The sequence below is a fragment of the Schistocerca nitens genome, chromosome 6 (assembly GCF_023898315.1).
Source record: "Schistocerca nitens isolate TAMUIC-IGC-003100 chromosome 6, iqSchNite1.1, whole genome shotgun sequence".
Classification (NCBI taxonomy): Eukaryota; Metazoa; Arthropoda; class Insecta; order Orthoptera; family Acrididae; genus Schistocerca; species Schistocerca nitens.
In genome coordinates, this window is record NC_064619.1 from 18,191,609 (window position 1) to 18,217,209 (window position 25,601).

The window sequence follows — 25,601 nt, forward strand, 5'->3', positions numbered from 1 at the left end:
CTCCCAGAATACGTAATGCCGGGGGCGGCGGGGTCCCCAGTCCCAGTGCGCAGGGCCGTGTTGTGTCCCAGATGCGATTCGCCGCAGGCGACAAGTTTAACAGCCCTGCTCTCTGGTCTAGCGGAAAGGGAACAGAGTCCCGCTCACTGTTAATAGTAGCGGTATGAGGCGCATGGGACTACTTGCTACTACAGGGTCGTCGAAAAGTTTCGCACGTCTAAAGATGTGAGTATGTGTAGTATGTATTTTCGCCCCATAGCGTCGCACACGTTGCTTGTGACGTATGTTGAAAATGGGTGCTCTCTTTAATAACGCATTCACGAACTAGTTTTACTACGCCTGAGCTCACTTCGCGGAGCACGTTGAGAAATGTCAGTCTCTGTTGTTATGGTAATATTTCATTCCAACAGCGTGTGACGCCTATTTTTATAGACCCGTAGGTAGGTAATCCCAAAGAAAGCAGGTGTTGACAGATGTGAAAATTACCGAACTATCAGTTTAATAAGTCACAGCTGCAAAATACTAACGCGAATTCTTTACAGACGAATGGAAAAACTTGTAGAAGCCGACCTCGGGGAAGATCAGTTTGGATTCCGTACAAATGTTGGAACACGTGAGGCAATACTGACCCTACGACTTATCTTAGAAGCTAGATTAAGGAAGGGCAAACCTACGTTCCTAGCATTTGTAGACTTAGAGAAAGCTTTTGACAATGTTGACTGGAATACTCTCTTTCAAATTCTGATGGTGGCAGGGGTAAAATACAAGGAGCGAAAGGCTATTTACAATTTGTACAGAAACCAGTTGGCAGTTATAAGAGTCGAGGGGCATGAAAGGGAAGAAGCGGTTGGGAAGGGAGTGAGACAGGGTTGTAGCCTGTCCCCGATGTTATTCAATCTGTATATTGAGCAAGCAGTAAAGGAAACAAAAGAAAAATTCGGAGTAGGTATTAAAATCCATGTAGAAGAAATAAAAAACTTTGAGGTTCGCTGATGACATTGTAATTCTGTGAGAGACAGCAAAGGATTTGGAAGAGTAGCTGAACGGAATGGACAGTGTCTTGAAAGGAGGATATAAGATGAACATCAACAAAAGCAAAACGAGGATAATGGAATGTAGTCAAATTAAATGGGTGATGCTGAGGGAATTAGATTAGGAAATGAGACACTTAAAGTAGTAAAGGAGTTTTGCTGTTTGGGGAGCAAAATAACTCATGGTGATCGAAGTAGAGAGGCTATAAAATGTAGACTGGCAATGGCAAGGAAAGCGTTTCTGAAGAAGAGAAATTTGTTAACATCGAGCATAGATTTAAGTGTCAGGAAGTCATTTCTGAAAGTAGCCATGTATGGAAGTGAAACATGGACGATAAATAGTTTGGACAAGAAGAGAATAGAAGCTTTTGAAATGTGGTGCTACAGAAGAATGCTGAACATCAGATGGGTAGATCACATAACTAATGAGGAAGTATTGAATAGGATTGGGGAGAAGAGGAGTTTGTGGCACAACTTGACAAGAAGAAGGAATCGGTTGGTAGGACATGTTCTTAGGCATCAAGGGATCACCAATTTAGTATTGGTGGGCGGCGTGGAGGGTAAAAATCGTAGATGGAGACCAAGAGATGAATACACTAAGCAGTTTCAGAAGGATGTAGGTTGCAGTAGCTACTGGGAGATGAAGAAGCTTGCACAGGATAGAGTAGCATGGAGAGCTGTATCAAACCAGCCTCAGGACTGAAGACCACAACAACAACAGGTAGGTAAGTTCACAGGAACAAGCCTGGAGACGTTCAGTAGGGAAGACGTAGGGGCGCTGTCAGATAGGTCACAGTTCGTAGTAATAGGCGGAAAGTCATCGAGTAAAACAGAAGTAATATCCGGCGTTCCCCAAGGTAGTGTTATAGGCCCTCTATTGTTCCTGATCTATATTAACGACATAGGAGACAATATGAGTAGCCGTCTTAAATTGTTTGCCGATGATGCTGTCATTTACCGTCTTGTAAACTCATCACATGATCAAAACGACTTGCAAAATTATTTAGATAGGATATCTGTATGGTGCGAAAAGTGGCAATTGACCTGGAATAAAGCAAAGTGCGAAATTATTCACATGAGTACTAAAAGAAATCAGCTAAATTTCGATTACGCGATAGATCACACAAATCTGAGGGCTGTAAATTCAACTAAATACTTAGGGATTACAGTTACAAATAACCTAAATTGGAACGATCACATAGATAATATTGTGGGTAGAGCAAACCAAAGACTGCGATTCATTGGCAGAACACTTAGAAGGTGCAACAGGTCTACCAAAGAGACTGCTTACACTACACTTGTCCGCCCTATTCTGGAGTACTGCTGTGCGGTGTGGGATCCGCATCCGGTGGGACTGACGGATGACATCGAAAAAGTACAAAGAAGGGCAGCTCGTTTTGTATTATTGCGAAATAGGGGAGATAGTGTCACAGACATGATACGTGAATTGGAATGGCAATCATTAAAACAAAGGCGTTTTTCGTTGCGACGGGATCTTCTCATGAAATTTCAATCACCAGTTTTCTCCTCCGATTGCGAAAACGTTCTACATAGGGAGAAATGATCATCACGATAAAATAAGAGAAATCAGGGCTCGCACGGAAAAATTTAAGTGCTCGTTTTTTTCCGCGTGCCGCTCGAGAGTGGAACGGTAGAGAGACAGCATGAAGGTGGTTCATTGAACCCTCTGCCAGGCACTTTATTGTGAATAGCACAGTAATCACGTGGATGTAGATGTAGATCCTTTATAGATGACTAGCTGAGTACCAACCGTTGCCTGGGTATTTATTCTACTCTTCTACCAGTCAATCTCCTCCATCCTCCTTTCACTGTCCATCTTCTCCTGCACCTCCTCAATGTCCATCTCCTATATCCTCTCCCTCCATCCACCACCTCCATTCCCCACCCGCACGGTCTCTCCACCTCCTCCTGCCCCCCCTCTATTAGTCTCTTCCTGTCCAATCTCTCCGTTCATTGGTCCTCCCTCTCTGTCCATAGGGTCCTCCCTCCTTATCTCTTATAGTTATCACGCTCACTCGAGAAGAAGGCTGATGTTCCTGAAATTAAGCTAATGTGAAGCCATCGCAAAACTGTACGAGACTGAAGTAAAGCACGATTTCCATTTATTTTGTTATGGATCTGCTTAATCTAATAAAACATGTCCAAACGTGTATCTGCATTAATTTTCCGGATAATCCAGAGAAGCAAAGGTAATTTTACAAGTAAATTTGTTTACCTTCCATTAAGAATGTAGAAACGTTTACGTCATTGTTCGCAACTGTTAGTGAGTTGTTTCAGTCGTCTCGTAACCTTGAAACGAGTAAGGTTTCTGCTTTGTTCAGTGAAATAACATAATAACAACATTGTATTTAATTGAAACCACACAGTAACTGTTGTAGTTTGTAGATGATTTATGAAAAAGGCATGTCTTTCGAATTTACGACAGAGGAATATGCCGAAATGTTGTTTCTTTATGGCAAATGTGATGGTAATGCTACGGCTGCAGTTAACGAATATTGCGTACGTTATCCGGCTCGGAGGATTCCGAATTCACGAACCACTAGCTGAGTCTTTCGAATGTTACGGGAGGCAGGTTCTCTACCTAGCGTTCATAATCAGTACGAGCACTCGATACGTGAAGACGATGGTGAGGATATTATGGATGCTGTTCAACGTAGTCCGGGTACCAGTATAATAACTTCTGTTAAAAACTTCGTGCAACTGTCTGGAATTAAAAAAAAAACTAATTGAGTCAAGTAGTTAATAAATTAAAATTTTTACGAAATTACGTCTTTGCTTCTCTGGATGTTCTGGAAAACTACTGCAGAAACACGTCCGGGACCTGTTTTATCAGATTCACTAGATCAGTAACAACAAAATAAGTGGGAATCGTGCTTTACTTTAATCTCTTACAGTTTTTCGATGGCTTCATATTTGCGAATTTGCTAAATTTCAGGCAAAATCTTTTATTAGCCGTAACTCCGTAACTAAACATTTGCCCACCTATGTTTATATGAACTTTTTTCTCTAGTTTTACTTGTAGAAACCCATATTAAAATATTTGCGTATCTTCGAGAATCACCCTGTATGTCATACGTGAACATCATGTATTATGCTATGAGACCAAGACGCTAATGTGTTCGATTATATATTTTTGTTAAAATAAGGCTATTTCGACGTGATTGCCATCTTCATGTTATTTTAGTCTTACTTGTAGAATAACACGTTGAAGTATTTGCATGAGAACCGTGTATAAAATGAGCTGTAGTGAGAGAGGGAGTCAGATCATCCTTAGCCTGGCTGGTTAACACCTGTTGGAATTTACGACCTTTATGCAGGGTGATGGTGCAACCCATATTGCTTCACGCGCGAAAAATGTCTGCAGACCTCGTTTGGTGAGAATCGCCTGCTGAGGCGACATGCTTGGCGTCCCACGTCCCCAGACCTCTGACCGTGAGATTATTGGTTGAGGGGTTGCCTGAAGTCACAAGTCCAGCGCGATCGTCCGACCTCATTAGGGACGCTAAAAGACAACATCCGGCGGCAGTGTCTCGCCATACCAACTGACATGCTGTGAAGTACTCTTCACAACATTGTCCCTTGTCTGTATATATTGCTGCTGAATGACGACCGACACGAAGAGCACACTCCATGTTCGTGCCTTACCACCTTCGAGAACGGCCTTGCAGTGGTGCTCACGAGAGATACGGGCCCCGCAACGAACTTTATGATGTCACCTTGCCCGCCGCACTTCGCGAACGCTCGGTTCCGTGCAGGGCCCACCGGAAATCAGTATGTCAATGGAAAAGTACTTGAGGACAATATTATGGAAATTGAAGAGGTTGTAGATGAAGATGAGATGGGAGATACGATACTGCGTGAAGAGTTTGACAGAGCACTGAAAGACCTGAGTCGAAACAAGGCCCCGGGAGTAGACAACATTCCATTAGAACTACTGCCTTGGGACAGCCAGTCCTGACAAAACTCTACCACCTGGTGAGCAAGATGTATGAGACAGGCGAAATACCCTCAGACTTCAAGAAGAATATAATAATTCCAATCCCAAAGAAAGCAGGTGCTGAAAGATGTGAAAATAACCGAACTATCAGTTTAATAAGTCACAGCTGCAAAATAGTAACTCGAATTCTTTACAGACGAATCGAAAAACTGGCAGATGCCGACCTCGGGTAAGGTCATTTTGGATTCCGTAGAAATATTGGAACACGTGAGGCAATACTGACCTTACGACTTATCTTAGAAGAAAGATTAAGGAAAGGCAAACCTACGTTTCTAGCATTTCTACACTTAAAATGGCTCTGAGCACTATAGAATTTAACGTCTATGGTCATCAGTCCCCTAGAACGTAGAACTACTTAAACCTAACTAACATAAGGACATCACCCAACACCCAGTCATCACGCGGCAGAGAAAATCCCTGACATTTGTACACTTAGAGAAAGCTTTTGGCAGTGTTGACTGGAATACTCTGTTTCGAATTCTGAAGGTGGCAGGGGTAAGATACAGGGAGCGAAAGGCTATTTACAATTTTTACAGGAACCAGATGGCAATCATAAGAGTCAAGGGGCACGAAAGGGAAGCAGTGATTAGGAAGGGAGTGAGACAGGGTTGTAGCCTCTCCCCGATGTTATTCAATCTGTATATTGAGCAAGCAGTAAAGGAAACAAAAGAAAAATTCGGAGTAGGTGTTAAAATCCATGGAGAAGAAATAAAAACTTTGAGGTTAGCCCATGACACTGTAATTCTGTCAGAGACAGCAAAGGACTTGGAAGAGCAGCTGAACGGAATGGACGGTGTCTTGAAAGGAGGGTATAAGATGAACATCAAAAAAAGCAAAACGAGGATAATGGAATGTAGTCGAATTAAGTCGGGTGATGCTGAGGGAGTTAGATTAGGAAATGAGACACTTAGAGCAGTAAAGGAGTTTTGCTATTTGGGGAGTAAAATAACTGATGATGGTCGAAGTAGAGAGGATATAAAATGTAGACTGGCAATGGCAAGGAAAGTGTTTCTGAAGAAGAGAAATTTGTTAACATCGAGTATAGATTTAAACGTCAGTAAGTCGTTTCTGAAAGTATTTGTATGGAGTGTAGCCATGTATGGATGTGAAACGTGGACGATAAACAGTTTGGACAAGAAGAGAATAGAAGCTTTCGAAATGTGGTGCTACAGAAGAATGCTGAGGATTAGATGGGTTGATCACATAACTAATGAGGAGGTATTGAATAGAACTGGGGAGAAGAGGAGTTTGTGGCACAACTTGACTAGAAGAAGGGATCGGTTGGTAGGACATGTTCTGAGGTATCAAGGGATCACCAATTTAGTATTGGAGGGTAGTGTGGAGGGTAAAAATCGTAGAGGGAGACCAAGAGATGAATACACTAAACAGATACAAAAGGATATAGGTTGCAGTAGGTACTGGGAGATGAAGAGGCTTGCACAGGATAGAGTAGCATGGAGAGCTGGTGGCAGTTGACGCTAAATAACGAAAAGTGTGAGGTGATCCGTATGAGTTCCAAAAGAAATCCGTTGGAATTCGATTACTCGATAAATAGTACAGTTCTCAAGGCTGTCAATTCAACTAAGTACCTGGGTGTTAAAATTACGAACAATTTCAGTTGGAAAGACCACATCGATAATATTGTGGGGAAGGCGAGTCAAAGGTTGCGTTTCATTGGCAGGACACTTAGAAGATGCAACAAGTCCACTAAAGAGACAGCTTACACTACACTCGTTCGTCCTCTGTTAGAATATTGCTGCGCGGTGTGGGATGCTTACCAGGTGGGATTGACGGAGGGCATCGAAAGGGTGCAAAAAAGGGCAGCTCGTTTTGTATTATCACGTAATAGGAGAGAAAGTGTGGCAGATATGATACGCGATTTGGGATGGCAGTCATTAAAGCAAAGACGTTTTTCGTCGCGGCGAGATCTACTTACGAAATTTCAATCACCAACTTTCTCTTCCGAATGCGAAAATATTTTGTTGAGCCCAACCAACATAGGTAGGAATGATCATCAAAATAAACTAAGAGAAATCAGAGCTCGAACAGAAAGGTTTAGGTGTTCGTTTTTCCCGCGCGCTGTTCGGGAGTGGAATGGTAGAGAGATAGTATGATTGTGGTTCGATGAACCCTCTGCGAAGCACTTAAATGTGAATTGCAGAGTAATCATGTAGATGTAGATGTAGAAACCAGTCTCAGGACTGAAGACCACATCAACAACAACGGAAAAGTACCCGCTAAAGGTCTTAACTTTGTCGTATGCTATTGACAGCTTGCATGCATTTAAACGCGCAATTAAGAATTATTCTACTAGTCTGAAATACTCGCTCCCCACCGGAAACGGCTGCAGTCACTCGTAAGACGTGTAGTGTCACGTGGTGTGGCATATGCGCCGCGGCCTACCTCTCTCGGAGTCCTCGCGTTATAGGCTGTGACGTCAGACGGCGACCGGACTCCTCAATGGCCCGTGAGAGTAACGTTCAGAGGAATGTAGCACTGGAGGTTTTACTCCGAAGCTACCTGCAGGTGAGCAAGCCTCGCAGTCGACGGTTCCCGCTCGGGAGGCGTCCGTGTCTACTCACCTCGTCGCAGGCGGAGCAGCGCGGCTTGAGCGTCTCGGCGTGGTGTCGGCCGCAGTAGAGGCGGCCGTCCTTCCAGAAGTAGATGAGGTCGACCAGCAGCTCGCGGCAGACGCAGCAGGTGAAGCAGGCGGGGTGCCAGCAGGCGGCGGGCCCGGCGCGCGACGCGAACACCGCCATGTCGCCGCCCGGCAGCGGCTCCTCGCACTGCAACACGCCACGGCGCGGCCCTCACTCCACTGTCACACTGCCGCTGTACTGCTCCAGGCGGAGCCGCAGCAAGAGCCAAGGATCTGAACTGCGGCCGTCATTTTGACTGTCATCATCCGACAGTTGATAAATGTCATATTACCGTCTCGAGCTGCTGGTAAAAAGCATTATTTATACGACAAGTTTCAGTCGTCTGACCATCATTAGGTTCCTAAACAGAAGTGCCAAAGAAAATGGTACAGGCATGCGTTTTCAAATATAGAGACACGTAAACGGACAGAATACGACGCTGTGATCGACAACGCCTACATAAGACGACAAGTGTCTGGCGCAATTGTTAGATCGGTTACTGCTGCTACAACGACAGGTTATCAAGTTTTAAGTGAGTTTGAACGCGGTGTTACAGTCGGCGCAAGAACGGTGGGACACAGCCTCTCCGAGGTAGCGATGAAGTGGGGATTTTCCTGTACGACCATTTCACGAGTATACCGTGAATATCATGAATCCGGTAAAACATCAAATCTCCGATATAGCTGCTGCCGGAAAAAGATCCTGCAAGAACGGGACCAACGACGACTAAAGAGAACCGTTCAATGTGACAGAAGTGCAACCCTTCCGCATACTTCAATGCTGGGCTACCGACAAGTATCAGCGTGCGAACCATTCAACGAAACATCATCGATATGGGCTTTCGGAGCCGAAGGCCCACTCATGTACTCTTGAAGACTGCACGACACAAAGCTTTACACCTCGCCCGGGCCCGTCAACACCGACGTTGGACTGTCGATGAATGGAAACATGTTGTCTAGTCGGACGAGTCTCGTTTCAAATTGTATCGAGCGAATGGACGTGTACGCATATGGAGACAACCTCATGAATCCATGGACCCTACATGTCAGCTGGGGACTGTTCAAGCTGGTAGAGGCTCCACTGACAGGTGGAACGCACGTAAGCATCCTGTCTGATCACCTGCATCCGTTCATGTCCATTGTGCGTTCCGACGAACTTGGGCAATTCCAGCAGGATAAGACAATCCACGCGTCCAGAATTGCTACAGAGTGGCTGCAGAAACACTCCCCAGACATGAACATTGTCGAACACATCTGGGGTGCCTTGCAACATGCTGTTCAGAAGAGATGTCCGTCCCCTCTTACTCTTACGGATATACAGGGTGAAAAGTATTTAAACCGACAAACTCTGGGAGGTTGTAGGGGACATCAAAACAAATATTTTTCCCTAATGTCATTTTTTCCTATGAGGAGTATTTAAACCGGTAGAGGAAGATTTCTCTGGCGGCAAATTAAATAACCATTCAAACACTTTTCCATTTTTTTATGACCAAGAGGCAACACATTATCACAACCCAATTTCAATTACAGTAGATTTTCAAAAATGCCTTCATTGACACGTAAACAAAGGTTACACCGTCGGATCATGTTCTGTCTGACACGGGAAAAAACCCCAGGAGTATGCTGAATTGTTCCTGCTGCTGCTACTATCCGGGCAACCAGATCCTCTTCTGATGCAACAGGAGTCGCGTAAACAAGGTTGCGCATCTCTCCCGACACAAAAAGTCCATAGGGGACATATCTGGGGATCGAGCAGGCCATGGTACAGGACCACTTTTGCCAATCTATGTTTCTGGGAACCGTCGGTCCAGGAATCGACGCACACGACGACTAAAACGTGCCGGCGCCCCGTCATGTTGGAACCACATGTGTTGTCTTGTAGCGAGCGGGACGTCTTCCAGCAATTCTGGCAATGCTCTGGCGAGAAAATTGTAATAGTGCCTGCCTTTTAATGGCCTAGGTAGCAGATACGGCCCAATTAAACAGTCCCCAGCAACACCGACCCACACAGTAACGAAGAACCGCACTTGATGAGCGCTAGTAACTGTGGCATGTTTGTTATCCTCACTCCAAACATGCGAATTGTGCATGTTGAAGACTCCATCACGCCCGAACGTTGCTTCATCGGTAAACAACACAGAGGATGGAAATGTAGGATGCATTTCACACTGATCCCGGTACCACTGCGAAAACTGTGCTGTAGGTGGATAATCAACTGGTTCCAGGTTGTGGACACGCTCTAAGTGAAATGGACGTTACAACTGCTCTCGAAAGACTGTTCTTACATTCGTCTGATTCGTCCCCATGTTACGTGCGATTGCACGAGTGCTGATTGAAGGATCCCGCTCCACATGCTGCAAGACAGCTTCCTCAAATTGCAGCGTGCTTACCGTGCGACGGCGTCCCTGTCCAGGTAATCTGCTAAATGACCCACAGACATTGCTACACAGCAGCAAAGGTCGTATGATGCGGGATACGGCGGTTAGGATATCGTTGTTGATAAACTCGCTGTGCAGCTCGTCCGTATCAGTGTACTCACTCCATTAGTAAACAGAGACAATGCACTACTGCACTGGTGGACAGCAGTTGCCTACAACCGAAGAGCGTAATACGCCCTCTAACAACTGAAGATCGTAATACGGCCTGCACCGGTTTAAATAATCCTCATAGGAAAAAATGACATTAGGGAAAAATTTTTGTTTTGATGTCCCCTACAAACTCCCTGAGTTTGTCGGTTTAAATACTTTTCACCCCGTATGGATAGCCCTGCAGGATTCATGGTGTCAGTTCTCTCTAGCACTGCTTCTGATATTGGTCGAGTCCATGCCACGTCGTGCTGCGACACTTCTGCTTGTTCGCGGAGGCCCTAGACCAAGGGTCTCCAAACTACGGCCCGCGGGCCGAAACCGGCCCGCGTGGTCCGGCAAACCGGCCTGCGTTAGCTGGCCGGACACCCCCGGTATCCGGCCCGCCAAATATTTGAGGTGGCACCTATACTGCCAACAATTGAGTTTCGAGGCCTATGTCGACATTGGCTCTGCTACTCGCTACAAGACTACATAACTAAACTTATTGTTGCGCCGCTTGAAATAACAATGCGTTCACATACTCTACCTCTGTTACGTCTTGCAGTAATAGTGTTGCTAACAATGATTTTGAGATTTCGTTAACTTTGCGGGTCGCTTTTGTCGGTGAAATTCGCCAGAGTAAAATACGCAAGAATTTCGGTCAGGTACGTCCATCAATCAAACTTATGTAATTAAATAAAAATCGTAGTTCGTTTCAGTGCTAGCTAATCCCACAACCTTAGATTTTTGCGATTTCATCTTTCCTTTAGCCTTACATTACGGTGATTATTGAGTGCTAGGGTGCTTTAATCCCACAAGGTAGATCTTGGCCCTTATGACTTCGTGGAGGAGTTAATGTGGCCCGCGGACTAAAAAGTTTGGAGACCCCTGCCCTAGACGATACTAGGCAGGTGACCAGTTTCTATGGCTCTTCAGTGTATGTATCTTCCTAGTAGCATCCACATTGGCTAAGAAATCTCGTAAAAACGACGTATGCTGTTGAGAGTGTCGTGCCCCCTGGTACTCTTACGGACTCATGGTGTCAATTGTCTCCAGCACTACTTCAGACATTAGTCGAGTCCTTGCGGCGCACGTCTGCGTGCAGGAGGAGGGCCTGCACGATATTAAGAGATGTACCAGTTTCTCTGGCTCTTCAGTGTGTAGTGCACCAAATAAAATAATGGTTCTCAATTGAACAGAGTTACCTGTCATTATATAGTAACATGAATTACGTCGTCAATCTATGAAAACTGTGCTACATTATTGTACACATTCGTGTTAAAACTGTAATCGGCGTTAACGCTGTGAACAGACTCATACCGCGCAGGGGCTACTGAATAGCTGATCACTGTCTACTGGTAGAACCCATGCTCTACATACTCGTACATCGATAGTGGCTAGAATCTTACGACTGCTAAGCTGTTATACTGTATATATTTCCACAGTTCGGCTATGCGTACATTGTTTCTATCTGTACGGCGTGTTCCATTAAAGTTGACGTAGGACGGAAGCAGTACACATACAGTCAGTTCCACAAGAAAGCGTAGGCGTTACCTGTATGAAATACAAGACGCTATTATAAATATATGTTAACATGAAAATACATGCAGAACTACCTAATAGTTAATCCAATCGCCGCCATACCGATTATAGCCTGGCACTTTTTTGGCATGCTTTTCACGAAATTTCCTGCATATTCTCCCGGTAACGATCTCCATATCGTCCTGATTTTATATGACAGCTGCTTCAAAGTATATATTGGCTTTCCTTTAAGCTTCATCTTAATATACGACAGAACATTTGCGATCGGATTTGCACTCTGAGACATTGCAGGCCAATCCGTCGTGGACAGCCCATTGTCTTGACCCACTTCGTAATTAATGTCTTTGACTTCCTAAGAATTTTACCAGCAGCTACATGTGAAAGCTATGGCCCCTTTGTATGATTTACAAGGAACACGGCCTCGTGACGCTTTGCACTCATTTTAAACTGCAACTGACGAAACAAGAAATTCAACATTCACACTGTTTATCTATATACTGTGCAAAAGCGCAATGAGTACAGATTCGAGACCAATATCAGAGATTTCGCTGCGGAGGTTACATTTAAAACTATGGCGCACACTTTCTTGTGGAACAGACTGTGTCAATGTGACCATAACTCTTTTCTCAGTAGTGAGTACTTGTATGCCATGACTTCTATGCCTTTTGTTTTCAGTCACCGCAACTGTGATTGTAGCTCACGCAAATTGCTATTAGATGCAACGTGTAGAAGACCTGTTATGACTGTCACATGCATTTATCCTAGCAGACGACAGGAACCTTAGCAATAATAAGATTCTAGTCACTACCGATGTATGTAAAGCTCTGTAATCATCTTTGGCTCTACCAGTAGACAGCCGGCCGAAGTGGCCTAGCGGTTCTAGGCGCTTCAGTCTGGAACCACGCGACCGCTACGGCCGCAGTTTCGAATCCTGCCTCGGGATGGATGTGTGTGACGTCCTTAGGTTGGTTAGGTTTAAGTAGTTCTAAGTTCTAGGGGACTGATGACGTCAGAAGTGAAGTCCCATAGTGCTCAGAGCCATTTGAACCATTTCCTTCGTATTTTATACACTACTTAGTACGAGGGTGAGTCAAATGAAAACCTTAATTTTTTTTTAATATTGTTTATTGTGCACAAGGGGCACAAAGCTGTATCAATTTTCAACATCGACTCCCCCACGCTCAATGCAAGTCCTCCAGCGCTTACAAAGTGCATAAATTCCTTTAGAAAAAAATTCTTTTGGTAGTCCGCGCAACCACTGATGCACCGCGTGGCGTACCTCTTCATCAGAACGGAACTTCTTTCCCCCATTGCGTCTCTGAACGGTCCAAACATTTGGAAGTCACTTGGGGCAAGGTCTGGTGAGTATGGTGGATGAGGAAGACACTCAAAATGCAGGTCTGTGATTGTACGGGCAGTGTGGGGGCTTGCGTTGTCATGTTCGAAAAGGACACCTGCTGACAGCAATCCACATCACTTTGATTTGATTGCAGGCCGCACATGATTTTTTAGGAGATTTGCGTATGATGCACTGGTGACAGTGGTCCCCCTAGGCATGTAATGCGCCAAAATGACGCCTTTTTCGTCTCAGAAGAGAGTCAGCATAACCTTCCCTGCTGATGGTTCTGTTCGGAATTTCTTTGGTTTTGGTGATGAGGAATGGCGCCATTCCTTGCTCGCTCTCTTCGTTTCCGGTTGGCGGAAGTGAACCCAGGTTTCGTCCCAGTAACAATTCTTGCAAGGAAGCCATCACCTTCTCGTTCAAAGCGCCGAAGAAGCTCTTCACAAGCATCAACACGTCGTTCTCTCATTTCAGGAGTCAGCTGCCGTGGCACGCATCCCGCAGACACTGGAGCACATCATGCACATTGTGGTGTGCTGACCCATGACTAATCTGTAAACATGGTGCAGTGTCATTGAGTGTCACTCGCCGGTTTTCCTTTGTGTGTCATTATCGATCTAATAGGAATAAAAGTGATATTACGGCATTCTGAATGTTTATTTCGAGTAAATAGATGCTGCAAAGTTGATCGACAGCAATTTCAGATAATTAGCTTCCACCGACAGAGACATCCAATGCGCCAATGAAGAATCTGCAAAGGACGACATTTACTAGAGCTGCACCGCGCACAGGTCGGAGGAAATCCGACAACACGACCTACCAAGGTGGATCAAGGAAGGTCCGAGTTACGCTCGCAAATTCCGGGTGGAAATGCTGGCCAGTTATACTGTACGTCATATATGCCACCCTCTACGGACTCGCGGCTAAGCTGAGTAATAACAGTATCAGTTTAGAAGCGAGGGGATCTTGCACTCTCCAACGCGGCTCGGACAACCCCAAAGAGGGCGAGGAAATGGCCTTGTAATACAGGAAAAAAATCACCGATCTTTTTATTTATTTATTTTTTCATCGGTTAATTTGTACTTCTACACATGCACCATTTGGCGCATCAAATTACACATGACTCATTTAATAGCTGCAAGACTCCTTTATAATACTCATCGATTAATGAGACGGCTGCCGGTTTCTTCATTCTACTGGTGATGCCTGTACACGGGTTAGTATACGCTAGCAGCTATTTAGTGGTAGAAGAGAGAGTCATCTGGAGAGCGTAGTCGTAACAACAGCGTACCTGTTGCCTAGCGACGCCTTCCCGCCCCAAGCACTCGTGGCCAGACCGTATCCGGACCGCGTACCGTTCCGGTGACGGCCTGGCGATGCTATCTCCAGCGGCTGCTCGACGTACTGAAGTTATTAATACCTGTCTCGAAAGTGGTTCGAGGGAGCCACTTTCGGAATTTGGTCGGAAATCACTTCTATGCGAACTAGTGATCACGCCACTTATATTCCCCAACGATATGAAATTGCGCGGCTCTTTGCCAGCCACATGCAACCGGCGGCAGATGAGAGTATTAAGACTGCCTTGTAGCAGTTCGGCTAAAATAGTTTCAAAGGAGAAACACTAATGTTCCCGGCCGTGCCCTGAGGCGCGCGTCACGTCATCCAAACTACGTTAGCGCCCTTTTTCCCCAGTCGCAAATGATACAGTGCGAGGTGCCAAAGCCTGTAATTCACCATCGCCGGCCTTCAACGGGAAGGCGAAACACTAGCCACGCAAAAGCAAAATTAATGGTGATCATGTTGTTTTATAGTGTTTGCCGAAAACAGATTTATCCCTTTTGAGCTTTTAAACGCTCACGGAAGGCGCTTCTCACAACGTCGACTCCCAGGGAAAAGCCCCGAAGCAATTGATATTCTGCCAAAACACTCTCCACACGCCATCGTTGAGGTAAATGGAAATACGAGGGTGAGTCAAATGAAAACCTTAAATTTGTAATAACAAATCGAAATTTCGCGCCGTTATCCTGTAAGTTGGTAAGCGTGCTACAAACAACGCGAAGAATAGCCTGTAGGTGGCAGCATAGTGTTGACACACACATACCGTCGCAATATCAGCATGGCCGCCCCACTTGCGACTTGCACCAGGGAACAACTGTTATTCGCTTTCGTAGTGAAGGTGTGAAACCTATTGAAATTCATCGACGAATGAAGGTTCAGTACGGTGATGCATGTTTTTCACAGCAGCAAGTCTACGAATGGAGTAGGAAGTTCGCAAATGGTGTGACTTCAGTGGAAGATGCTCCTCGTCCAGGTCAGGCACAACGAGTTGTGACTCCACAGAACATTGCAGCAGTTGAAGCCATAGTGAAGGAAAACCGCCGAGTGACACTGAATGTCATTGCAGCATACTTACAGACTAGTCACGGGTCAGCACACCACATTGTGCATGAAGCGCTCCAGTTTCACAAAGTGTCTGCAGGATGGGTGCCACGGCAGCTGACTTCTGAAATGAGAGAACGACGTGTTGATACTTGTGAAGAACTTCTTCGGCGCTTTGAACGAGAAGGTGATGGCTTCCTTGCAAGAATCGTTACTGGGGACGAAACCTGGGTTCACTTCCACCAACTGGAAACAACAATCACAGACCTGCATTTTGAGTGTCTTTCTTATCCACCATACTCACCAGACCTTGCCCCAAGTGATTTCCATATGTTTGGACCACTCAAAGACGTAATGGGAGCAAAGAAGTTCCGTTCTGATGAAGAGGTACGCCACACGGTGCATGAGTGGTTGCGCGGACTACGAAAAGAATTTTTTTCTAAAGGAATTTATGCACTTTGTATGTGCTGGAGGACTTGTATTGAGCGTGGGGGGAGATTATGTTGAAAAGTGATACACCTTTGTACCACTTCTGCACAATAAATAATATTTTAAAAAATATTTAAGGTTTTCGTTTGACATACTCTCGTATGTATTGTAAGCAGAAAAACACAGGCGCTCCACAAAGGCATTACCCAAATGGGATGGAAGTCGGTAGATGTGATATACATCTACAGTCAAATAAGTGATTACAATTTCAGAAAAGCTGGATGATTTATTCAAGAGAAAGAGCTCCACCAATTGAGCCAGCCAATGAAGCGCTGGTCCTCCTGCGACCATTATGAAAGCAGTTACATGGCTTGTCATTGATTGATAGAGTTGCTGGATGGGCTCGTGTGGGATGTCGTGCCAAATTCTGTGCAATTGGCACGTTAGATCGTCAAAATCCCAATCTTGTTGGAGGGCCCTACCCAAAATACTTCAAACGTTCTCAGCTGGGAAGCGATCCCGTGACCTTGCTGGCCGAGACAGGGTTTGGCAAGCACTCAGAAAAGCAGCAGAAACTCTCTCCGTGTGCGGGCGAGCATTATCTTGCTGAAATGTAAGCCCAGGATGGCTTCCCATGAAGGGCAACAAAACGGGGTGCAGAATATCGACGAAGTAGTGCTGTGTTGTAAGTGTGTTGCGGATGACAAAGGTTCCTGCTATCAAAAAAATGGTAGCCTAGACCATGACTCCCGGTTGTCAGATGGCGGGCGACAGTCAGGTTGGTATCCCACCAGGTCCGGCACATCTCCAGACACGTCTTCGGCCTGGAATCTCATTGACTGGAGTAGAATTGTCTACAGTGATAAGTTCCGCTTCGAACTGGGCTCCGATTCGAGAGGCGGCAGTGCGGAACTGTATCGAGCGTCTTGTGTTTAGGAATACGGCATCAACTTGGGCCTCGGAACGTACAGTGTGTGAACGTTTAGATGGCAGACCTCTCGCTAGTCCTGAATCGGTAGAAGTCGGTAAACATCGGGAGGCTTCGGTAGGCACGCAGTTTCGACTGCTGACAACATTACGTAGCTGACTGTGTTGTACAAGGTAGCCATTGTCGTCTGCTTCGTGATTGTTTTGCGCTGTACTGTTCCGCGTGTTTTTATTGTGCAGTTGTGCTAAACATTATCAAAATGAGTGAAGAGGCAGTTGCTGGCCCATCTGCTGTACGCCCGTGCTTCGCAACGCAAGAAATCTCGGAAAGTTGTTGACTGATTGATTTTAAAATTTTGGCACAACGTTTTTTAGGAATACGCCGTGGTTTTATATACTTTTTTTAACACGTTTGCGAAACGTGTTGCGAATAGTGTTAGTAGTGAAGAAATAATAGAACAAAACGTCATGCCTGACGCGGTACTTTTTCACGCATCTCGATGTTTACCACGTCATGTCTCCTGAATTATACGTCGTAAAGAGACATAAATTTGCCGGCGCATTTACTGATATATGTGGATACTGTATGCGAAATATGTTGCGATTAGATTTAATAGTTACGAAATAATACATTAAAACTTCATGCCTACTGCGGCAGATTTACGGTATGTACTGAGAAAATGTAGTAAGCGACAAACTTTTTTCCTTTAATTATTTTGTGGAGGGTGTCAGCGAGAAAAATTTTCGTAAAAGTTTGAAATTGTATGTAACGTTTGTTGCTAGTCGCTAAGTGCTCTCACTCTCAAATAGGGGGGGCATAAATCTGGGTATTTTCCCGCGGTGGCATCTCATTGTTTATGACGTCATATCTCCTCAAGAATGTGTCTTATTTCTTTTTTTTTCGGCTAGGAAGCTTCGTGGGCGTACGGAGAACAAATCACCAAAATTTCATCGCAATCGGACTAATGGTTTGGGAACGCACAGAGAGCAGACATACATCCATTCATTTTTATATATAGGAATTAACAGTTACGTTATACTATGATGTAGGGAAGCAGCCTACTCACGCTGCAGCAAATTCACATCAGTTTCCATTGTGTGTTAGTCAGTCTGCTAGCTCTGACGTCATAGATGTTGCGCAATACCTTAAAAATCAAGCAAATGACATAAAACTTTCCTAGTATGTCTGGAATAATGATAAACTAATGTGTGTTAAATATCAGCTTGATAACTTCAGCCGTTTCCTTTATTTGGACGTTTTTCTATAAAAATAATTGGCGGCACAGAAAAGAGCTAGAGACTGCAAAATTTGTATTTAGATTCAGCTTTCATAATGATTTAATAAAAATAGTACTTTGGATTTCACAAATTAAGATGTTAGTGTAAATTCATGATTTTGTGGTTTTCATCTCAAAACTAGAGGAAGCAAGATAGATTAAGTGAGCTTATAAATCATACTAGGATGTTTAGATTTTAATAGGTTGGAGGTCCGCTATGATGATGAAGCTGTAAAAAGTTTCTTTCAAATATCTATTAAATTATAGCAATAGCGGATCTCAGAAGGGACAGTTCAGAGCCCATCTGCTGCGTGCAGTGCAATTAAATTAATTCTCTCGCCTAAGTTATTAAAGTTAGCCACGTCAAAAATTTATTATCAATACTTCCCTGCGTGCTGAATGCACAGTTAAATTAGGAGCTTCATCGGCCTTCAGCAAGAGAAGCTAAAATTTATTATGTAACTTGAAGTGGTGCGTTACTAGCCTAGCGGCTAGTCGAGCCAGCCGATTTGATCGAGCATTTCCTCAGCGGTCCGCACCGCGGATATATATATAAGAGCGCTGTGCGAGGAGCCAAGGCCCCAGTTCTCTCCAGACGCTGAATGACACGCCATCTGTGTCGGGAATCGCGCCGCGCCAGGATCAGTGCTACTAACAGCCTCGGGTGCCGTATTCTGTTACTCGAGATGCGCGTAACCAGTAAAGCGTTTCAAGTAAAGTGTTAATTCGGGAATGATTTTCATTATCTAGCCTCAGTGTGCGTATTGTCGTATTTTCACGTGCCGTCGCGGGACAGACATTCTACTACTAATATAGCGTGGCGTTTGATGAGATATTTCATCAAATTATGGCGAGCATTCATTTCAACAATTATTTCGGACATTTATAGTTGCATTGGCGCAATAGACTCTGAACTGTTCTGTTAGTTAGGTTGGAGGGATATTTGTGTGTATATTTGTGATTTTGAGAATATACTCAACTATTTTGGAAAGTCGTCTTTGATTAGAAATCCCGAACAACTTCCTAACTCTACAGAGCTACAAGCTGCAGCTATAATTGTAATCTCAAGGAAGTGGGCACTAGGAACTCTATTTACAGGCTTCAGGTTTTGTCAAATCGCTTTCTGGGGGTCTACAAAGTAAATAGAGAGCCAGTGTTGAGAACGGCGAAAGACAGCATTAACAATATTTTAACAGCCAGAAGCTGATTCAACATTGCAAACTTTTATACAGCAATCAACTATTTCCCTTCTTACTCGCCGCCCCACATATGGTGCATCGGCCGGGAAACTTACTAAGTGAAAGCGATTTTTAACTATTCGGATTCGCGAGTGAAATGCGACACGCAGCTGAGTAATAGAACAGTGAAAGTGTTACGTGTGCATGGGAGCGACGCTATTGGATTAACGTCGCATCTGGATTCTCGGAGCTGGCACTGAGTCTAGCGGTGCAGCCGGCATCGCGAGAAGCCAGTTTCACCTCACCGCAGTCGTCCGCTGCAGCAGCCGGAGACGCGCCTGCTATTGTGGGCCACGCAAACACATCACAGCCGTCGGAGTGCCGTCTGCAGTTCAACGCGTCACGTCGCCTCAGTAATCCTGGTACGCCGCGCCGACAACGTCGTGCAGAAGGAACTAAGTTAAGTGAAAAGTTGTTAAAAATTTTACTAACCTGCACTAAAAGACTGTCGGCGATGGAACCGCCAAAAGAAACCGAGTTTAAAATTAAATTAGAACCTATGTATGTTGAGGGAAATGTAAATTCAGACCACGATTCAATTGTAAATATGCATGGAAGTAATGTTCAAGTAAAATATGAAGTATTATCTCCTGACAGTAGTGTGGGAAGGAGCAATGATTCAGTGATAGAGACACCTGTAGTAAAGCCGAAAATTGAAATTGTAAATTTATTGGAGGATAGTTTCTCTGGTGAATTAAATATGAAACAGTCATCAGAGATAGTAGAATTTAAACAAAAGAAGTTAGACGTGTCTGATCAATCAGAAGTTTCATTTAGTTTTGATGATTCTGGTATTGGAGCTAGTTTTTCGTCACCTGAGTGTGAAAAGAAACCAGCTATTGAGCAACCCAAAGATACTGGGGCTGTTGATTTAAATGTTATATTACAAGCAACAGCAGCCTGTAATGCAAAAATGTCAGCCAGTAATGCACAAATGACAGCTGAATTAAAGTCTGAAATGGTGGCCAGTCAAAAAAATTTTAATAAAAGGTTTGAGGCAATGGATAATAAATTAGAATCCAATAAAGTTGAATTAGAAAATTCTTTCAAGGCTAGTTGCAATAAGTTGAAAGACGATCTGGACAGTTTGAATAATAAAATAGATTGCAACCATGAGGATATTAAAAAAAAGGTTGCTCAACAGTTTTCTGAGATGTATAAAACAGTTAAATCCGAAGTTGCTGAGGTTCGCAAAGATTTCCAAATGGAAGATGCGAAGCTGGAGCACAAGTTAACAGAAAAGATCGAAGCGGAATCTGAACTGTGCTCAGATAGATTTAAAGATGTTAATATAAAAATGAACATATGTCAAGCAGACGTAGATGCAATCAAAACTGACACTACTCATATTGTGCAAAGAGTAGATAATGTTGAGAGGAAAGTAGAAAATATAAGTACTAACATTGCTAACATTGAAAGTAAAGTAGCTTCGGTAACTTCTGGTAATGGTAGTGTACAACAAGTTGTAGCTGCAAACGCCGCTTTTATCGGGTGTCGGCAGTTTTTGCGGTTCGATCCAGATAAAAATATCCACCCGCTAGATTTTTGGAACGATTTTGAAGATGTGATTCCACCGACTTGGTCTGAACGAGAGAAAATCTCATTTATTAGAAGTCATTTAGCAGGTGATGCCATGCGTTGGTCAGCTGATGTTATGTTGAAGTGTAAAACATTAGCGGAGTTTAAAACAGCTTTCATTAATGAGTATTGGTCTAGCCATAAGCAAAATGAAGTGTTAAGAGAATTTTGGAGTGGGAAACGCTTCAATGCAGGCAAAGAGTCTATTAAAGAATTTACTAGGTCATGGATTTCACGGTTGTCACATTTGGACGAAAAGCTAAAACCAGAAATGATTATACTAGGTCTTGAAGCCAAACTGCCATGGTATTGGCAAACTAGAATTATATCTGCCCCTAGAGATAATCTGGATCGTTTCATTGAGTATTTGGAACGTGTAGAACGTGTTGCTGCCAATGAGGAGCAAGCACGTAATAACAGAAATGCCAATAACAATAATAATAATTTTAGGAACGAACAAAATGGCAATGTAAACATCAGAACAGTAGGGGTTCGCCATCCTAAGAGAGGTAGGAATTGGGGAAATAATTATCAGAACCAACAATGGCGTCCAAGGGATAATAATTTTGTTCCAAACAGAAATATGCATGTAAGAAACAGTACGGAAAGTAATGCTGTGCCAGTTAACTATAATGAAAATAAAGGAAACAGTAGCAGGCCGAGGCAGGAAAACTAATTCCCGTCTATGAGGACACTGGCGCTCACCAGGCGGTTACTTTTCCAAGGCCAGTAGTTAAGGGAATTGGTAAGACAGATCAGAATACTCAAACTGAACATGTGGATGAAGAGTCGGTAGCACCTAAGGATACAACAGAAATATTAGATCACTCACAGTATTTAATAGATACCGTGTTAGAGACGCTTTCTAAGTGGGAAGAAAAAGAGAAGGCGCAACAGTGTAATGATAGGGAAGAGCTACAAAGTACGGAATTGTCAGGTGAGGAAGCAGAAGAAATTCACGCTTATATTTATGATGAAGATGATGTGCTCTTATCTAAAGTGCCTGTGCAGGATGTTGATAATGTATTAATAGATTTAGGACAGGAGATAAGTGAGAATGTAGAGGGTAGGCTGTTGAGGGTCGATGAACCCAGCAGCTGTGACCAGTTGTCACTTGAGAGGGAAACCGACGAAAATAGTAAAAGTGGTTTAGCTGTAACTAGTGTTATGTCCGGTCTGGAGGCGCAGAATCGCTCAGACTATAGTAATTTGGGTCACGTTCAGCAAACTAAATGTAATGAAGTCGTGCAGTGTTTCGATTTAAAATTAATAGACAGACTGGAAAAGGCAGCTGAAAGTGTAAGTCAGGAAACCCCTACTCACTGTGACCTAAATGTAATGAAGACAGATGTCGATCACTTTAGTTGGAGACGAATTCAAAAGGAACTATTAGATGAAATTGAGGAACCACCTGTACAACCTAGAATAAGCCACCCTATAATAATAGTGAATATGTTAGGTATCAATGTACGTTGTCTCTTAGACAGTGGAAGTGAGGTGAGTGCAATATCTCAGTCCTTCTTTGACGCATTACCTGGTAAAGACAAGCTTACAGTAATGAGGGTATCAGGACTAAGAATAATTGGTGCTACTGGCAAGGTGTCAAAAACGGTAAAGCAAGAAGCTTTGCTGCCCTTTAACGTTAATGATAATTTAATTGATCATCCATGTTTAATTGTAAACAATCTCAGTATTGAGGTTTTAATTGGCATAGATTTCTTGTCAAAATATCAGAGTGTTGTCGACTTTGAAAGAAGCCAGTTAAAAATGGTCTTGCCAATAACAGGAGTAATTACAGTCCCTTTTAGTGATAAACATGTAGTAACTGATGAGGAAACTTGGGAGCTGCCTATACGAGTTCTGAAAAATAGGAGGTATTGGGACGAAGGTGTTAATCTTAGTGCAAGTAAGCTAAACACAGAAGAAGAAGAAGAAGAAGAAGAAGCAATTATTTTAGACAAAATAGAAGCTAAATTGCAGGAAATCGATAAGATTTCAGCCAATCAGAAGGAAGAAATGAGACAGGTGATAAAAAGGCATCATAAAGTATTTTCAGATCGATGGGGCAAATTCATAGGCAGTGAATGAAGGCTGTAGGGAGGAGGTTGTTCTGTAACCTCTACACAGTGTGGCAGCTGTGCAGTCCCAGCTGTGTGAGATCTTCTTTCCCTTTCAGGTCTCACTCATTCTTCATCTTTCCTATCCACAAAAATTTTGATCCCTTCTTCCAACACATGTAAAATTTTCCGGTATGACTATCAAGCCAGCATTCAACTAATGAAGGCTGTAGGGAGGAGGTTGTTCTATAACCTCTACACAGTGTGGCAGCTGTGCAGTCCCAGCTGTGTGAGATCTTCTTTCCCTTTCAGATCTCACTCAATCTTCATCTTTCCTGTCCACTAAAATTTTCGACCTCTTCTTTCTAACAAAATTTTCCGTTATGGCTATCAAGCCATGAATTATGTAACCATTCTATCTACCGATTAGTGAAGAACAATACCTAATGTGACAAACCTAATAGTGACAAACAATAGAGAAGTATGACGTAATTAAGATATAAAATGTATTTGAGTAACAATTATGTATAGGACCCTGGTAATATAGTAAGTACAAAGTATTGTGTTATTGGAAATGGTCCCACAACAGTAATTTAAAAAGATGTACAAATTCATGTACAAGCAGGATCTGAAGTGGTAGTGAAATCTAGTATATGCATTAGAGCCAACTAAGAAATAGTAAGGAAGAGATTGCTTAGTGTTATAAGAAAAATATGTAGATAAGTTGTAAAAATAAACTCACCTGGTGTAGCAAGGAAAGGCAGTGTAGGAGAATTGAGCAGTGTTTGTGGTTGAGACGTGAAGGACACGTCCTTGAAGTATTTATAAGGTTGGAGCTGGCCGTTATTTTAGTGTAGTGTGTGACAGGATACACCTACACATATTGAGGTTATAAGTTGGAGGCGTGAATGCGACCATAGGTACCCTTATGTTAAATGAGACAGAGTAGCTCATGGTGTCCTATAGGTTTAAGGAAATTAGCATTACGCTCGTCCATAATTATTTGATGCATTTTAGTGGTAGGTCTGAGAGAGACTACCTGTGGTTTCAGCGTCCAATTGAGTGGAAATGGATTGCCACGTGAGCAAACTGATCAGCTGCAGTACACTAAAAATATGAAATGAATGTGCTATCCTATGCTTTAAATGTTAATGAGTGAGTGTCAAATAAGTACATACACTAGCAATATAATTGAAAACATAATGACAGACGTAAAACATTATTTTAGCTCAGCATAAATACACTTCACAGTAAGTAAGTACCTAATTTCAGATGTGGAATTGACAACAGCAGAGGACCAATAAGTGAATTTAGTAATCAACTAAACGTAGTGTGTTTTGAACACTCGCAACTGTACTATTACCAAAAGTTACTCACATGTATAAAGAAGCTGAGGAACAACTACTAATCAAATATACTCATACTATCTCTAAGAATGAAGTAATAAAAAAATGAGTCAGTTAAGTGAATAAAAGACAAATGTATCAGAAATGTACTGAGCATTGGTTCAGTGTTCCGGCCCTGAAATAATAAATTCAGACTAAATATGATTTATGATTGTATGTCTTGAGCATAAATTTTATCTAGTACATGACTAAAGGCGTTTTGAGCCATTTGTTTACCAATTTATGACAATTAAGTAACCTCGAGAGTATTATTGAAAAAGATTCTGTTAACTTTGTTCCAGCAACATATTGAAGGCTAAGATGTATATATCCCCATTTCATTGTGACCCACCCTTAGATGTTAAGTGAACAGAGTCTGAGGCACTCTTTTTGTTTGTTCTACAGGACAAACCAGATAATGGCAGCCTGGTAGCTGCGTGAAAGCGTGGAGTGACTTGGACACAACTCACAGTGACCCCTCCCCTTTCCCCTTGTAATTTAGAGAGATCGAGAAGGACGCACACCATAGCAACTTCCCCTCCTCTACCCTTGTGAATGGAAGTGTAGGACGCCAGCCAAAGCGGCTACAACCACGTGTGTAAAAATTTAGTTGTGAACTTTTCTTTCAGGTTTATAAAAGACTGATAAGGAATAATCATCTGTTTATGTATCATGTTATCTTCCTTGAATTTGTGTGTGTAAAAATGTATTTGATGTATTTAATGTAACTAAGATTTTCACAGTTTTTCAATTTCTATGTGTTTGTTAGTCTAAGGCAATATGTATGCCAAAAATATTTCATTGACTTTGCTTAAAATTTGAGTAATGACATTTCTAAAGAGGCAGTGAAAATGCCCGCAATTTAAATGATTAATGTAGGAAATCAGTTTCTTTTAATATTTATATATGTTTATAATTCAATTTTGATTTTTCATAGGGAGTTTAAATTGTACTCTTGCTTCCCTTTTTGTAATTAAATTTTTATTTCTTCATTCATTAACATTCATAAACAAAAAAATTTAAGTAGAGGGTGATGTAGGGAAGCAGCCTACTCACGCTGCAGCAAATTCACATCAGTTTCCATTGTGTGTTAGTCAGTCTGCTAGCTCTGACGTCATAGATGTTGCGCAATACCTTAAAAATCAAGCAAATGACATAAAACTTTCCTAGTATGTCTGGAATAATGATAAACT

The 25,601-nt window shown here is 43.0% G+C and overlaps 1 protein-coding gene across 1 annotated transcript in view; it reads right to left on the bottom strand.

Annotated features, from left to right (window-relative positions):
- The window catches only part of LOC126262704 (protein prickle-like), a 68,022-nt gene that overhangs the window by 40,245 nt on the left and 2,176 nt on the right, over positions 1 to 25,601 (bottom strand). Inside the window, exon 2 of the mRNA XM_049959483.1 lies at positions 7,632 to 7,835. Within this exon, the coding sequence (XP_049815440.1) occupies positions 7,632 to 7,835 (204 nt within the window). The remainder of the gene's footprint in view (positions 1 to 7,631; positions 7,836 to 25,601) is intronic.